Source organism: Podarcis bocagei (genome assembly GCF_964188305.1).
Source record: "Podarcis bocagei genome assembly, chromosome: 8".
NCBI classification, from domain to species: Eukaryota; Metazoa; Chordata; class Lepidosauria; order Squamata; family Lacertidae; genus Podarcis; species Podarcis bocagei.
The window spans coordinates 85,528,128-85,545,754 of NC_138133.1; the positions used below are offsets into that span (position 1 = coordinate 85,528,128).

A 17,627-nucleotide genomic window follows, 5' to 3' on the forward strand; every position below is an offset into this window, starting at 1 on the left:
GAACAACAGTTCCATAGCCTTGACTGGGAATCGTGTGGTCATCCGCCTGGTGAATCGCACCTTCCTGCGGTGTAAAAGACACGAACAGTCTCTTATCGTTGCACATGTGGTGGGTAGCTGCTGAATCAACAACGAAGAAAGATCTAGACGTCTTCTGGACCTTTGCAACCTTTGGAGTGAAGCGTGAGACCATTGCCTTGTGCTGCGTTGTCCTGGACACCGGACCTTTGCCTTTGCTTTGGCCTTTTCCACGCGATGAACTTCCGCTGCGCTGCTCTGTCTTGGCCCTGGGATATTTGCATTCCCTCTTCATATGGCCTAGACGTCCACACGAGTAGCATTTCACTGCCTTCAAAGCTTTGGCGCCCTCTGGTGGTTCCACTGCACTCTGGGATGACGTCTGTGAAGACTCCCCCTTAGCCATGCAGCTAGCACCCCGGCGATCTGCTTCATTCTGGATCACGGCAGTAACATAGGCTACTGTGAGTTGAGCAGTTGGTTGAACAGCAATCTGAGTGGCAACGGACTCCCAACTTGGTCCCAAAGAATGTAGTATCATGAAGGAATACACAGCCTCTGGAAAGTTGAGTCCTCTCTGTTGCAACTCATGTCTCAGATTCTGCATCTCCATCAGGTGTGTATGCACATCTCCACCTTCAGCAAGAGCCATGCCATGCAGCTTGGCATAATAATACATTGAGGAACCAGCTTCTGTCCTCAAGTGAGCCTCTCTTAAAGAGTTCCATATTTCTCTGGCTGTGGTCTTTCCACGCAACAGACAGAGCTCTTCTGGGGATACTATCAGCGTAAGCGTTCCCCATGCTTTGGAATCCTTAGCATTCCATTCAGCTGTAATTGGAGCTGGGGGGTTGTCTGTAATAACATTAAACAGACCTTCTTTCCGCAGAATTGCCTCTGCATACTGCACCCACTCTGTGTAATTTTTCTTATTGAGCTTAGGAATCCCAAAAGCATCAACCAGCTTTGCATCAGCCATCATTGCTGCTTTAAACAAGCTGTGTCACAGTACTGCAGCTTTTTCCAAAAGCACTTTTAAAAAGTACTTTCGTTTTCCCCAGCCATTGCCTGTATCGCGGCAAAACGGCTTTAAAAGTTCAAAGTCCAGCCATAAAGCCATAAATTAGAAACTGGCAGGCTTCCCGGAGCATGAGCACATACCTTCATCAATCAAACTTGACGCGCAGAGCAGATAACGCGATCCGTTCCTCTGTACCTCTGCCGGCATTCCTCAGTTTGAGTTACGTCTTTCTGGGCCCGGAACCAAAATGTTGTTATTGCAGAGTCCTTTGCACAACGGAATGATGAACAGTACGTGCCACATGCTTAAAGTTGCTTTATTCTCAGTTCAGTATTGAGAAATTACAAACATGCATCTTGCCTCTGCGGGAGCAGAGAAGCAAACCTTCCTTCTCCTCGGAATGAAGAACACCGAGAGAAAAAATGAAAAACAGGAAACCAGTGTACGTCACATCCAGCTTCCCATTCCCGTGGGAAAACCCAACAGTGCTCTGACTGTGGAATGTAAACATTGTCTTGTGACAAGCACTTCCGCTGCACAGTGAAGAGAGCAGAAACTAACAATTATATATTTGTTTTCCCATGTTATCATGATATTATCACTATGCTGTTGTTGTTGTTGTTTTGTTATTATGAAATTGCTTTTGTAGGATTTGTTTGAAATGCATCCCTGTTTTTTTGTTGTTGTAAGCCACTTTGGGCATGGGTTTTCGTATGGAAATATGAAATATGGGGGGGTGGTGAAAATGAATGAAATGAAATTTTAGACACCGTAATCTCGGCAAATCTTGGGTTTGGATTGCATTGTTAATGTACCTGCAAGAAATGACTACGGGCAGGGAATTAACTAATCTGGGTCCCTGAGTTAATGGAGCTTGCCCAACACTTTGAAGTGATAGGTACAAGAACATTATGCCTCAGATGTATAGGAGGTCATGCCATTGGAAATTTCTTTTATATAGTAACTGTTACCCATTTGCAGACCTTTACTGTAGTTGCGTCAAGTAAACACTTCTCATTTTAAGTTCAAGCATTGTTTTCATGTCTCATCAATTGCAAATGTCCTGGCACAAGCATCAACCAAAATATGATCCAGAGTTGTGAACGGAGGACATCTGAGCATCTAGTGACAGAGATGTACCTGAAGTACCCCCAAACTTTACACTCGCTCCTTCAAAGGGAGTGCAACCGCACTCAGAAAAGGGAACTTGCCAATTTCCGAAACATGAGGACCACCCACCCAAAGAGCTCCATCTTCCTAGAATTCAAACACAGTTGATCAACCCTCATCTAGAGCACTACTGCATCTATACACTGGTTCAAAGCTTTCATAGCCTTTCCTGATTCATATGTTATGGAAAAGGAGAGTTGTGTGTTAACATCATATCCTACTGCAGATAACTTCCTCCAAAACTGCTAATGACCGCATCCGATGGCTACATATAGATATTAAAAAATATTAATATTAATGTTAACTGGAGTTCAAATAATATTATCATAAGCACAATATATCATGTAAAGAAGCTTAGCATATATTTGATCTGCTTCCGTATTTTAACCATTAAATTGCCTGCTAATTACCTTAAAGAGCGTCTCCATCCCCATTGTTCAGCCCAGACAAAGATATGAGCTGAACAATACTCCAACTAATAATACAAAAAAGAAAAATAAAACTACTAAAAATAATATAACTAAAAATTAAAATATTTAAAAAATAAAAATAGATAATAGAACATGGCGATAGCAGTATGTGTTAGGATTCACTCCCCGTGTTGAAGTCATGGGGTTGTTTTTATCACATGGCGGTGTATGTTTTCATTCCACATTGTGGGAAGTGACTGAGACAGGATGTTTTTATTACTGTTTCCGTGATGTAGGAATTTGGCCTCTGTTCTCTCTCCTTGCTGTCTGATTCTTAGGAGGAAGGAGCTGAGTTACAATGCTCCGAATGTATATATGTAATTAAAAGTAGTTTAGCCAAATTGCTGCGCTACTGAGTCTGAACACTAATGGCCTTTATGCTACTGATCCTGAAGTGTGCTGATGCATCTTGGTATCAGTCGCTGTGATGTTCAGACTGGAGAAAGCTTTTGAATCTCCCAAATGAACAACCAGGAGGGAAGAACATGCCAGTTGGGCATGTGTCTCTGCCAGACTCCTACTCCTGTGTAGGACCTCCTGACAGTATGGATATTAAAAGGTATTTTTTAACAACAACAACAACAAATATCAATAGACCATTGTGGAGGAAGTACTATAATTGCTCGTATAGGCCTGGCACAATAGAAAAGTTTTCAGCAAGAACTTAAAAGTTGACACGGAAAGTGGCTACCAAATCTCTCTGAGCAGGGTCTTCCACAGGACCAGGCTTATATTCTATTTCTTGTCAAGTGAACCTCAACAACAGAGAGAAAGACCAAAGATGCTCATGCAAATGGTCTGATTCCTCAAGCTGGAATATGAGGGTTCAGGTGATCCCTGAGGTATCCTAGAGCCAAGTTGTTCAGGGCTGTATAAATCAATACAAGAATCTTGAACCTGGCTCAGGAGCAGCCAGAACAGCTGTTTTAATAATGGCGTCACATGTTCTCAATGAGAAGCTCCCATCAGCAATCTGGCAGCAGCACACTGCATCTGCTGGAACTTCCAAACCAGACCCAAGAGCAGCCCCACATCAAGCACATCACAGTAATCTAGCCACGAGGTTACCAATACATGCTCTTGCAGTGGTTAGGCTATCCCTGTCCAGGAATTGCTATAGCTGGAAAAGGCACTCCTAGTCACAGCGGACACCTGAGCATCTAGTGGCAAAGATGTATCCAGAAGTACTGCCAAACTTCACACTTGCTCCTTCAAAGAGAGTGCAATCCCACTCAGAATAGGGAAATTGGCAATTTCCAAAACACAGGGACCACCCACCCAAAGAGTCCCCATCTTCAGCCCTCATCCAGACCACTACTGTATCCAGACACCGGTTCAAAGCATTTACAGCCTCTCCTAATTCTTATTTTATGGAAAGGGAAAGCTGCGTGTCAGCATCATCACACTGCTGATACCTTGCTCCAAAACTCCTAATAGCCACATCCAATGGCTTCATATACCGTAGATATTAAATAGATATTAAAGTTAATTGGAGTTCAAGTGATAATACTGCAAGTACAATATAACATGGAAAGAAGCTTAACATATATTTGATCTGCTTCAGTATTTTAACTTTGGCATGTTTTAAACTATGGTTGTGATTTTTCTTGATTTTTCTGTTTATTCTTTTGTAACCTGCTTTTGTTTTTTGTTTTTTTTTACATTCAAGCAGTGTATATATATTATGAAATAAATGAAAATAAATAAATGAAAATAAATAAATGACTCTGATTCCTTGCCCCCCTCCACCTAGTTGGCCTGCTCAAGAGCAACCTTCCCTCCCACCCTAGGTAGTCATGTCTCCCCACCAATAGTCACCTCCCCCACCCAATAAAAGGCAAATAGGGACAAATGCTTTTGGCTGTTAAAAGGCCAGGAAGTTGTTATCTTGCTTAGACAGCCTTGATTAGACATCTAGGGATGAGGTCTTGATTTATTCCATTTGTCTGGTACAGATAAAGAAGTACATGAGACATGAGCTGCTTCCTCCAGAACCAATTACTAACCTAGTCTTCATGACTGTAGCCTTCTGGGACATATATGACAATAGTCTCCTCCTCCATGGAGAACTGATAATTATATTCATATCCTATTAAAGAGCATCCTCTTGTCTTATGAGGCAGAGAATCAAATTAAACCCAGACGAAGAACAGGAGGGACCGTTTTGCACCTTTGAGTGAGATTGGTAAGATTTTACATTTTCTCTATGGTGTCCGACTCAGTATAAGATGACTTTCTGAGGTTTTGCCAAGGGAGAGAACATTGTATCCAGACACAATGAAATTAATGTATTTTAATAGGCATGCAGAATAGACTGGGTCATTTCAAGTGATCCAAGTCCAGTGCAGGAAATTCACCTATGATTGATCAGTAAAGTCTTGGGAAAGTTGGTCTTATTAAGGCAATACGAGGGGAGCAGATAGCCATGTTCCTAGAAGCAAACACAATGAGGGGATTCCGCTTAATATATAAACATATACACTCTCTTGAATTCTTGAATTCCTTTCTCTGTTCTGTGAGTGACTAAACCCTTAGCATGAAGCTACAGAACAATAGTTATCCCCCTGAAGAGTTCGTTTCTCCCCTTTCTAAAAGTCACTCATTGAGTCAGCACTCAGAATGTCAGTGGAGCACTTTCCTTACTCTTGGTCCTTACAAGTGAAGGTTAATTACATCCCTAACGCATCATCAGAGGTCTTCACATTAGCTACTTGGGTTTCTTACCAGCTCTTGGAAATTTCCTCATCAACCTCAGGACTACAGAAGAAGAGAACCTGGTAGGCAAGGAGGACGGCTAAGTCTTCTGAGCATGCTGTGTATGAGGCTACAGTTTCCTTGCACTAGGAAAATTGCTGGGGCATTTGGAGGGGAGAGTAATATAAATCTTCTGAATCACCACCACCAGGGGTATCTGTTCATTTGTTTATCTTTCAAGTATGTTTGCTTCTTAAAGGTGCTACTACTACTTGGGTAAACCCCTGCACCCCCCATGTGATGGATCTGCCTCCCATCCATCAAAAACAGCCTCCTTGGTTAGGGGGGAGCCACTATAGACATATCAGAAAGCTTGCTCTTTTGGGGGGAGAATCCTAGGAACTAAACAACAAAAAGAAAACTGAGTTATATGTAATAAGAAAAAATGTGACATTACTGCCTAACCTCTCTTTCAGAACCTGTTGCACACCCTCATTCATTCCTAGCCTGCTCTTATTGCATTGGAAGATAGCCCCACCCAGCTGGATGAATGTGCAGTAGGTAAGTGAAATTCACTGCTATAAAACTTTATATCAATCTTTTCCTAAACAAGGTGGTGTCTTTCTCAATCTGTCTCGGCCCATCTCCTTCATCCTTCAGCAGGAAAGATGAGCTTGGCCATAGCAAAAGAAATATGACTGAAGCCCAATTTTGGAGAGACATTACATATCAGACAATAATGCCAGAAGACCAGGGAATGCTGTACTGACTTCTTCTCTTGGCACCAATCAAACCAAGTTTCCAGGTAAACTAACTCACTAAAGTCCAAAGAAAAGCTCAATGAGAAAAAATCCAGAGGGGTGTGGCCTATGTGGGGTATTCAGTTATTCAGTTATATTGCAGAGAATTGCACATATATGACCTGTGGCTTGATAGACAGATGTTGTAGGTTTATGTGTTGTTCAATGGGCTCCTGGGTCTCACAATTCTGGGTTTTGCACAGAATTCCAGCCGGGTCAAACATCTTTGTGATACTTTCCATTTTCTAGAGTAAACTTCAGCTCCAGAAGAAAAGAAAACATTTCCCCATGCCGTCATTCAGCATGGAAAGACAAATCAATGGGACTTTGTATAAGGAGTACAATGGCACTTATAATAGCTCATATAATGACCAAAGAAATTTCCAAAATAAGGATTATGTAGAATCTATAATATATGGCTTTATTTTAGTTCTCTGCTGTGTGGGATTTTGGGGGAATGGAACTGTCATCTGGCTTCTTGGGTTCCGCATTAGGAGGAAACCGTTCACCACCTACATCCTTAATTTGGCTGTTGCTGACTTTGCATTCCTCCTGAGCCTACAGTTCTGTACTTTTTTTAGGGTTCCTGATAATGTTCTTTATAGTATTGCTGTTTGTCTCTTCTCCTTCACATACAACACTGGCCAACTTCTTCTGACAGCCATCAGCATTGACAGATGTGTGTCTGTCCTCTTCCCTATTTGGCATCGGTGTGTCCGGCCGACACATTTGTCCACCACTGTGTGTGCCCTCATATGGGTCCTCTCCTGTCTGCTCTCCATAGTCCTCTACATTCTCAAATTGACATATTTCCTTATTTCAGATAACATCTATCGTTATATCATCACAGTATATTTTCAATTTCTCTTGACTGAACTGCTTTGCCTCCCACTCATGACAATTTCAACTGTGATCCTTTTCATCAAAGTCTGTTTTAAATCACACCCACGTAAGCGGGGAAGGCTTTTAATAGTTATTTTACTTACACTCCTCTTCTTCCTCATCTTTGCTTTTTCACTCAATGCCATTTTTCTCGATAGATTAATTTTAGACCTGAAAATTCCCATTCGAGTCCATTATGCCTTTTTGTGTGCCTCGCTCAACAGCTGTGTGAACCCCTTGCTTTATTTTCTGGTTGGGAGGAAGAAGGGAGGTCGATCTAGGGAGAGCCTACTGGTCATCCTCCAGTGGGTTTTAAATGAGGAGGAGAATGACAGACAGGAAATGAACCCTCCTTGTTCGATCCCACTTAGGAACCTTTCGTAAGAGTTCTTTGGCTGAATTATGTCCTTGTGCTCCACTGATGACTCTTACTCACCACAAAAAGAGGATTGGGTTTTGTTGACAATTTTGTGGTTTGTGTAGCTGAAATGTATCCCACTCTACAAAGGCAGGAGTCATGTATTTCTTCTCCCAATTTTTCTTCTTCTGTGTCCCCCCCCCAACAATGGTATATGGCCCTTGAAATGTTGGCCATGGAGATATAAAGCCCTACAGCTCCAAATGCTCCACACTGTGCACCTATCTTGCACAAGCTGAAATAGACGAGACAAAGATCGGATGGAATCATCTGTATAACTTAGACTGAGAATAGAAAAATTGTACTTTCTTCTTTGTGACACAATTGGTATCACATTTCCCCCCCCACAAGTCCTTAGCACCTGCCATCCCAGCAGGCTCCTCTTGTCTTGTGCTCAAGAAATCTGAAGATTGCTTATGCACTCTTAGTCTCAAGGTAGTAAAACAAATACCCTTGAATGAGAGAGTTACTGGGAAGCTCCCTTCTTATTTTTGATGTTGGAGGCTACATGCTGTTTAGGTGACCTTGTTATAGTATTGACACGTGGTTTATTTTATGTTATTATATATTTGTTTTCCCATGTTATCATGATATTATCACTATGCTGTTGTTGTTTTGTTATTATGAAATTGCTTTTGTATGGTTTTTTTGAAATGCATCCCTGTTTTGTTGATGTTGTAAGCCACTTTGGGCATGGGGTTTCGTATGGGAATGGAGGTGTGTGTGAAAATGAATGAAATGAAATTTTAGACTCCGTAATCTCAGCAAATCTTGGGTTTGGATTGCATTGTTGATGTACCTGCAAGAAATGACTACGGGCAGGGAATTAACTAATCTGTTTCCCTGAGTTAATGGAGCTTGCCCAACACTTTGAAGTGATAGGTACAAGAACATTATGCCTCAGATGTATAGGAGCTCATGCCATTGGAAATTTCTTTTATATAGTAACTGTTACCCATGTGTCTGTTTACAGTAGTTGTGTTAAATAAACACTTCTCATTTTAAGTTCAAGCATTGTTTTTATGTCTCATCACTTGCAAATGTCTTGGCGCAAGCATCAACCAAAATATGATCCAGAGTTTTGAACGGAGGACATCTGAGCATCTAGTGACAGAGATGTACCCGAAGTACCCCCAAACTTTACACTCGCTCCTTCAAAGGGAGTGCAACCACACTCAGAAAAGGGAACTTGCCAATTTCCGAAACATGAGGACCACCCACCCAAAGAGCCCCATCTTCCTAGAATTCAAACACAGTTGATCAACCCTCATCTAGACCACTACTGCATCTATACACTGGTTCAAAGCTTTCATAGCCTTTCCTGATTCATATGTTATGGAAAAGGAGAGTTGTGTGTTAACATCATATCCTACTGCAGATAACTTCCTCCAAAACTGCTAATGACCGCATCCGATGGCTACATATAGATATTAAAAAATATTAATATTAATGTTAACTGGAGTTCAAATAATATTATCATAAGCACAATATATCATGTAAAGAAGCTTAGCATATATTTGATCTGCTTCCGTATTTTAACCATTAAATTGCCTGCTAATTACCTCAAAGAGCGTCTCCATCCCCATTGTTCAGCCCAGACAAAGATCTGAGCTGAACAATACTCCAACTAATAATACAAATAAGAAAAATAAAACTACTAAAAATAAAATATCTAAAAATAAAAATATTTTAAAAATAAAAATAAAGAGATAAAGTCTCCATCCCCATTGTTCAGCCCAGACAAAGATGTGAGCTGAACAATACTCCAACTAATAATACACATAAGAAAAATAAAACTACTAAAAATAAAATAACTAAAAAAAAAATAAAGAGATAATAGAACATGGAGATAGCAGTATGTGTTAGGATTCACTCCCTGTGTTACAGTCATGGGGTTGTTTTTATCACATGGCGGTGTATATTTTCATTCCACATTGTGGGAAGTGACTGAGACAGGATGTTTTTATTACTGTGTTTCCATGTTGTAGGATTTTTATCCCTTGTTCTCTCTCTTTGCAGTCTGATTCTGAGGAGGAAGGAGCTGAGTTACAATGCTCCAAGTGTATATATGTAATTAAAAGTAGATTGCTGTGATACTGAATCTGAACACTGATGGCCTTTATGCTACTGATCCTGCAGTGTGCTGATGCATCTTGGTATCAGTCACTGTGATGTTCGGACTAGAGAAAGCTTTTGAATCTCCCAAATGAATGACCAGGAGGGAGAGAACTTACCAGTCGGGCATGTGCCTCTGCCAGACTCCTACTCATCTTTAGGACCTCCTGACAGTATGGATATTAAAAGATATTTTTTTAACAACAACAACAAATATCAATAGACCATTGTGAAGGAAGTACTTTAATTGCTCGTATAGGCCTGGTGGAGGGGAACAGAAAAGTTTTCAGCAGAACCTTAAAAGTTGACACAGAAAGTGGCTACCAAATCTCTATCAGCAGGGTCTTCCATGGGACCAGGCTTATATTCTATTTCTTGTCAAATGAACCTCAACAACAGAGAGAATGACCAAAGATGCTCATGCAAATGGTCTGATTCCTCAAGCTGGAATATAAGGGTTCTTGTGATCCCTGAGGTATCCTAGAGCCAAGTTGTTTAGGGCTGTGTAAATCAATACAAGAATCTTGAACCCGGCTCTGGAGCAGCCAGGGCAGCTGTTTTAATAATGGCATCACATGTTCTCAACGAGAAGCTCCCATCAGCAATCTGGCAGCAGCATACTGCATCTGCTAGAACTTCCAAACCAGATCCAAGAGCAGCCCCACATCAAGCACATCACAGTAATCTAGCCACGAGGTTACAATACATGCTCGTGCAGTGGTTAGGCTATCCCTGTCCAGGAATTGCCATAGCTGGAAAAGGCCCTCCTAGTCACAGAGGATACCGGAGCATCTAGATACAAAGATGTATCCAGAAGTACCGCCAAACTTCACACTTGCTCCTTCAAAGAGAGTGCAATCCCACTCAGAACAGGGAACTTGGCAATTTCCAAAACACGGGAACCACCAACCTAAAGAGCCCCCATCTTCATAGAATTCAGCCCTCATCCAGACCACTACTGTATCCAGACACCGGTTCAAAGCTTTCACAGCCTCTCCTAATTCTTATTTTATGGAAAGGGAAAGCTGCGTGTCAACATCATCACACTGCTGATACCTTGTTCCAAAACTCCTAATGACCACATCCAATGGCTTCATATAGATATTAAATAGATATTAATGTTAATTGAAGTTCAAATGATAATACTGTAAGCACAATATATGATGTAAAGAAGCTTAACATATATTCGATCTGCTTCAGTATTTTAACTTTTGCATGTTTTAAAGTATGGTTGTGATTTTTCTTGGTTTTTCTGTTTATTCATTTGTAAGCTGCTTTGGGGTATTTTTTTCTTTTTTACAATCAAGCAGTGTATACATTTTATGAAATAAATGAAAAGAAATAAATGTGACATTGATGTGGCATTTGCCTATTCCTTGTGGTTATGTTTGTATAGGGGGAAGGAAATGGTTAGTGTAGATTGACCAATGAGAAAGCTCAGAGGCAGAACCAGCCTGGTTTTGAGGCTCAGCCAAGGGGTTTACCATAGAGGGAGTGAGGGTCAGAGAGAGGCAGAAAAAGTCGAACACGGTGGTTGTGACAGTTAGAGTGAGAGTCAGGGGGTTGCCATGGAATTGCCTGCTAATGAAGGTGGGGAGGAGAAGGATGACCTGGTGGATCTGCTCCTTGCCACGAGTCACAGCAAATGACTCTGAATGCTTGCCCCCTCCACCTAATTTGCGTAACCTATCGCCCTTGGTAATCATGTCCCCCCATCAATAGACACTTCTCTCACCCAATAAAAGGCAAATAGGGACAAATGCTTTTGGCCGTTAAAAGGCCAGGAAGTTGTTATGTTGCTAAGACAGCCTTGATTAGAAATCTGGGGATGAGGTCTTGAGTTATTCCATTTGTCTGGTACAGATAAAGAAGTTTGTGAGACATGAGCTGCTTCCTCCAGAACCAATTACAAACCTAGTCTCCATGACTGTAGCCTTCTGGGACATATATGACAATAGTCTCCTCCTCCTTGGTGAACTGATAATTATCTTCATATCCAATTAAAGAGCATCCTCTTGCCCTACGAGGCAGAGAATCAAATTAAACCCAGACGAAGAACAGGAGGGACCATTTTGCACCTTTGAGTGAGACTGGTAAGATTTAACATTTTCTCCATGGGGCATGAGTGGGGCCACATTTTTTTCTCTTAAGTCCTTAGGACCTGCCATTCCAGTGCTATGCTATGTCCTTAATCTCTTGTATTCACCATCTCTGAAGACTGCAGACCTGCAGTTAGTCACAAGGTTGGGTGAAACATTCACAGGAGAGGCCAGAGCAGCGGTGCTTGCAGAAGGTTAATTCCAGGTAGGGTTGGAAAGACCACTTTTTAACATGCTACAGAGTGGCACTGAGTGTCTGTTTGACAAGTCCCATTCTTGATAGACCAATAGTCTGACTCAGACTCAGGAAAGTGACTTCCTGAGGTGTTGCCAATGGAGAGAACAAACATTGCATCCAGACACAATGAGATTAATGTATTTTAACAGTTATGCAGAATAGACTGGGTCATTTCAAGTGATCCAAGTCCAGTGCAGGGAATTCACCTATGATTGATCCGTGAAGTCTTGGGAAAGTTGGTCTTATTATGACAATACGAAGGGTGCAGATATCCATGTTCCAAGAAGCAAACACAATGATGGGATTCCGCTTAATATATAAACATATACACTGTCTTTATTTCTTGAATTCCTTTCTATGTTCTGTGAGTGACTAAACCCTTAGGGTGAAGCTGCAGAACAATAGTTATCCCACTGAAGAGTTCATTTCTCCCCTTTCTATAAGTCACTCATTGAGTCAACTAGTTACTTTGGATTCTTGCTACTTCTTGGAAATTTTCCCATCACCCCAGGACTACAGGAGAGGAGAATCTGGTAGGCAAGGAGGACTGCTAAGTCTTCCCAGCATGTTGTTTATGAGGCTTCTGTGGAGGAAGGGGATGTAGATGTAAACAGCTGCCTGGATTAGGTGCAGACTGAAAGCCAGGAAGGTGTCAAGCCACCAGCTCTCAATTGCAGCTAGAGCAACAGACACAAGTGCTAATGCTCAGTTGCCTTACACTAGGAAAATGGCAGACACATTTGGAGGGGAAATTTGCCATCTCCACCACCACCAGGAGAATCTGTTCATTTGTTTATCAATCAAGTATGATTGCTTCTTAAAGGTGCCACTACTACTTGGGTAAACACTTGCCCCGCCCCACCCAGTTTGCTTCTCATCCATCAAAAACAGCCTCCTTCGTTAGGGGGGAGACAATATAGACATATCATAAAGATTATTGTATTTGGGGGAGAATCCTAGGAACTGAACAACAAAAAGAACACTGAGTTACACGTAATAAGAAAACACGTAACATTTCTCCCTTACCTGTCTTTCAGAAGCTCCTCCACACACTCATTCATTCCTAGTCTGCTCTTTTTCCCTTGGAAGATAGTCCCACCTGGATGCATATGCAGTAGGTAAGTGAAATTCTCTGCTATAGAATGTTATAACAAACTTTCCCTAAACAAGATGGAGTCCTTCTCACTCTGTCTCAGTCCATCTCCTTCATCCTTACTGATATCTCTTCCCAGGCAGGAAGGTTGAGCTTGGCCATAGTAAAAGAAATATGATTGAATCCCAATTTTGGAGAAACATAACAAATTGGACAATAGGGCAAGCATATAAGGGAATGCTATGCTGACCTCTTCTCTTGGCACCAATGAATCTCAATTCCTGATAAATTAACTCACTAAAGAACAAAAACATCTTCATGAGAAGAAATCCAGAGGGGTGGGGCCCATGTGGGGGATTCAGTAATATTGCAGAGAATTACACATATATGACCTTTGGGTTGATAGTCAAAAGTTGTGGGTGTATGTGTGGTTCAATGGGCTCCTGGGTCTCACAATTCTGGTTTTTCCACAAAGTTCCAGTTGAGTCAATCTTATTTGTGATACTTTCCATTTCCTAGAGGAAACTTTTGCTCCAGAAAAGGAGACAAGATTTCCACATGCAGTCATTCAACATGGAAATAAATACCAATGGGTCTTTGCAATCTGCTGCGGATGCTGTGACATATAAGGAGTATAACGGCACTTATAATAGCTCATATGATGACCAAGAAGATTTCCAATATAAGGAATATGAAAAATCTATAATATATAGCTTCATTTTAGTTATCTGCTGTATGGGATTTTTGGGGAATGGAACTGTCATCTGGCTTCTTGGTTTCCGCATTAGGAGGAAACCGTTCACCACCTACATCCTTAATTTGGCTGTTGCTGACTTTGCATTCCTCCTGAGCTTAGAAATCTATGCTTTTAATAGGTTTCCTTATGAAGTTTATAATATTGTTGTATGTCTTTTATCCTTCACATACAACACTGGCCAACTTCTTCTGACAGCCATCAGCATTGACAGATGTGTGTCTGTCCTCTTCCCTATTTGGCATCGGTGCCACCGGCCGACCCATTTGTCCACCATTCTGTGTGTCCTCATATGGGTCCTCTCCTGTCTGCTCTCCATAGTCCTCTATATTCTCAAAGAAACATTTCCCCTTACACCAGATAACATCCATCATTATATCCTCACAATATATTTTCAATTTCTCTTGACTGGACTGCTTTGCCTCCCACTCATGACAATTTCAACTGTGATCCTTTTCATCAAAGTCTGTTTTAAATCACACCCACGAAAGCGGGGAAGGCTTTTAATGGTTATTTTACTTACACTCCTCTTCTTCCTCATGTTTGCTTTCCCACTCAATGCCGTTTATCTCGGTATATTAATTTTAGGCCTGAATATACCCGTTCGACTCCGTTATCCCTTTTTGTGTGCCTCGCTCAACAGCTGTGTGAACCCCTTGCTTTATTTTCTGTTTGGGAGGAAGAAGGGAGGTCAATCTAGGGAGAGCCTACTGGTGATCCTCCAGCGGGTTTTGAATGAGGAGGAAAATGACAGACAAGAAATGGACCCCCCTTGTTCGATCCCACTTAGGAACCTTTCGTAAGAGTCCTTTGGCTGTATTTTGTCCGTGGACTGCATTGATGAGTATTGCTCACCAGAAAAAGAGAATTGGGTTTTGTTGACAATTTTGAGGTTTGTGCAGTTGAAATGTATTCTACTCTACAAAGGCAGGAGTCATGTTTCTTCTTCTCCCAATTTTTCTTCTGTGAACCCCCACCCCACCCATGGTATACAGCCCCTGAAATGTTGGCCATCGAGATATAAAGCCCTATAGCTCAAAATGCTCCACACTGTGTACCTATATTGCACAGGCTGAAATAGACAAGACAAAGATCGGGTGGAATCATCTGTACAAGTTGGACTGAGAATAGAAAAACTGTACATTCTTCTTTGGGACACAACTGGTATCACATTTCTTTCCACAACTCCTTAGCACCTACCATCGCAGCAGGCTGCTCTTGTCTTGTGTTCAAGAAATCTGAAGATTGCTCATCCAACCTTAGTCTCTAGGTTGTAAAAAAAATATACCTTTGAATGAGAGAGTTATTGGGAAACTCCCTTGTTCTTTTTGATGTTGGAGGCTACATGCTGTTTAGATGACCTTGTTATACTATTGACATGTGGTTTATTTTATGTAATTATATTTTTGTTTTCCAATGTTATCATGGTATTATCACTATGTTGTTGTTTTTTGTTATTATGAAATTGTTTTTGTATGGTTTGTTTGAAATGCATCCCTGTTTTGTTGTTGTAAGCCACTTTGGGCATGGGTTTTCGTATGGGAATAAAGTGAATGAAATGAAATTTTTTACTCCGTAATCTCGGCAAATCTTGGGTTTGGATTGCATTGTTAACGTACCTGCAAACCGAGTGCAACAACACTCAGAAAAGGGAGCTTGCCAATTTCCAAAAAATGGGGACCACCCATCCAAAGAGCCCAATCTTCCTGGAATTCAAACACAGTTGATCAACCCTCATCCAGACCACGACTCCATCTATACACTGGTTCAAAGCTTTCATAGCCTTTCCCGATTCATATGTTATGGAAAAGGAGAGTTCTGTGTTAACATCATATCGCACTGTGGATACCTTGCTCCAAAACTCCTAATGACCTCATCCAATGGCTTCATATAGATATTATATCTATATTATATCATATAGATATAGATATTATATCTATATTATATCATATAGATATTAAATAGATATTAATGTTAACTGGAGTTCAAATAATATATCATGTGAAGAAGCTTAGCATATATTTGATCTGCTTCAGTATTCTAACCATTGAATTGCCTGCTGATTACCTGAAAGAGCGTCTCCATCCCCATCGTTCTGCCCAGACACTGAGGTTCTACTCCGAGGGCCATCTGGGAATTCCCTCACTGCCAGAAGTGAGGTTACAGGGAACCAGGCAGAGGGCCTTCTCTGTAGTGGCGCCTGCCCTATGGAACAACCTCCGATCATGTGTCAAGGAAATATATGAGTATCTGACTTTTAGAAGACATCTGATGCAGCCCTGTTAAGGGATTTTTTAATGTTCGATATCTTGTCATTTTATTTATTATTATTATTATTATTATTAGTAGTAGTAGTAGTAGTAGTAGTAGCAGTATTCTGTTGGGTGCCACCCAGAGTGGCTGGGGTATTATTATTATTGTTATTATTATTGTTATTATTATTATTATTATTATTGTTGTTGTTGTTGTTGTTGTTGTTATTATTATTATTATTATTATTATTATCATCATCATCATCATTAAAGAGGAGAGATGGGTGACCGGGTGGATCAGCTCCCTTCCACGGGTCACAGCAAATGGCTCTGACTCCATACTTGGGTACTCAAGAGCAACCCCCCACTATACCGTACTCAATCATGTCTCCCCACCAATAGTCACCTTCCCCACCCAGTAAAAGACAAATGCTTTTTTGTAGTGTGAGTGTGTGTTTTACTGTATCCCTGTTTATTTCTTTTTTTGTAAGACATTTTGGGCATGGATTTTGTGTGTGAAAATGGGGAAAAACAAAATGAATGGAAAGAAATTTTAAATTCATTAATCCTGGCAGATCTTGGGTTTGGATAGCACTGTAAATGCACCTCCAAGGAATGACTATGAGCAGGGAATAAACTACCCTGGAGCTTGCCCAACACTTTGAAGGGACAGGTACAACAACATTATGCCTCAGATGTATAGGAGTTCATGCTGTTGGGAATTGCTTTATATAGTAACTGTTACCCATTTGCAGAACTTTAACTGTGTTAAATAAGCATGACACATTTTAAATCCAAACATTGCTTTCACGTCTCATCACTTGCAAATGTCCTGGCGCAAGGGTCAACCAAAATATGATCTGGGGTTGTGAATGGGGGACACAGAGGACACTTGAGCATCTAGTGACACAGATGAATCCAGAACTACCCCAAAACTTCACACTGGCTCCTTCAAAGGGGATCACAATTCCACTCAGAACAGGGAACTTGCCAATTTCCAAAACATGGGGAACCCCTCCCCACCCAAAGAGCCCTCATTGTCCTCGAATTCAAACACAGTTGATCAGCCCTTATCCAGACCACTACTGCATCAAGACACTGGTTCAAAGTTTTCACAGTCTTTCCCGATTCATATGTTAGGGAAAAGGAGAGCTATGTGTCAACATCATCACAGTGCTGACACCTTGCTCCAAAACTCATAATGGCCACATCCAATTGCTTCTTATATATATTAAATGCAGTGGTACCTCGGGTTAAAGATGCTTCAGGTTACAGACACTTCAGGTTACAGACTCCATTAACCCAGAAATAGAACCTCAATTAAGAACTTTGCTTCAGGATGAGAACAGAAATCGCATGGTGGCGGCAGCGGGAGGCCCCATTAGCTAAAGTGGTACCTCAGGTAATGAACAATTTCAGGTTAAGAATGGCCCTCCAGAATGAATTAAGTTCTTAACCCGAGGTACTACTGTAGATATTAATGTTAATTGGAGTTCAAATAATATTACCGTAAGGACAATATATCATAACAAAGCTTAGCATCTATTCAATCTGCTTCAGTATTTTAACTTTTGCATGTTTTAAAATATGGTTGTGATTTTTC

General features: G+C 41.0%; 2 protein-coding genes across 2 annotated transcripts in view; both read left to right on the forward strand.

Annotated features, from left to right (window-relative positions):
• LOC308592942 (proto-oncogene Mas-like) overlaps positions 1 to 17,627 on the forward strand; it is a 106,149-nt gene that overhangs the window by 30,491 nt on the left and 58,031 nt on the right. The window lies entirely within an intron of this gene.
• LOC308593632 (mas-related G-protein coupled receptor member H-like) lies at positions 6,462 to 7,439 on the forward strand (the record flags this gene model as incomplete). The annotated part of the gene is made up of 1 exon (XM_081206081.1): positions 6,462 to 7,439. The coding sequence occupies one exon, from the start codon at positions 6,462 to 6,464 to the stop codon at positions 7,437 to 7,439; it is 978 nt and encodes a 325-aa protein (XP_081062207.1).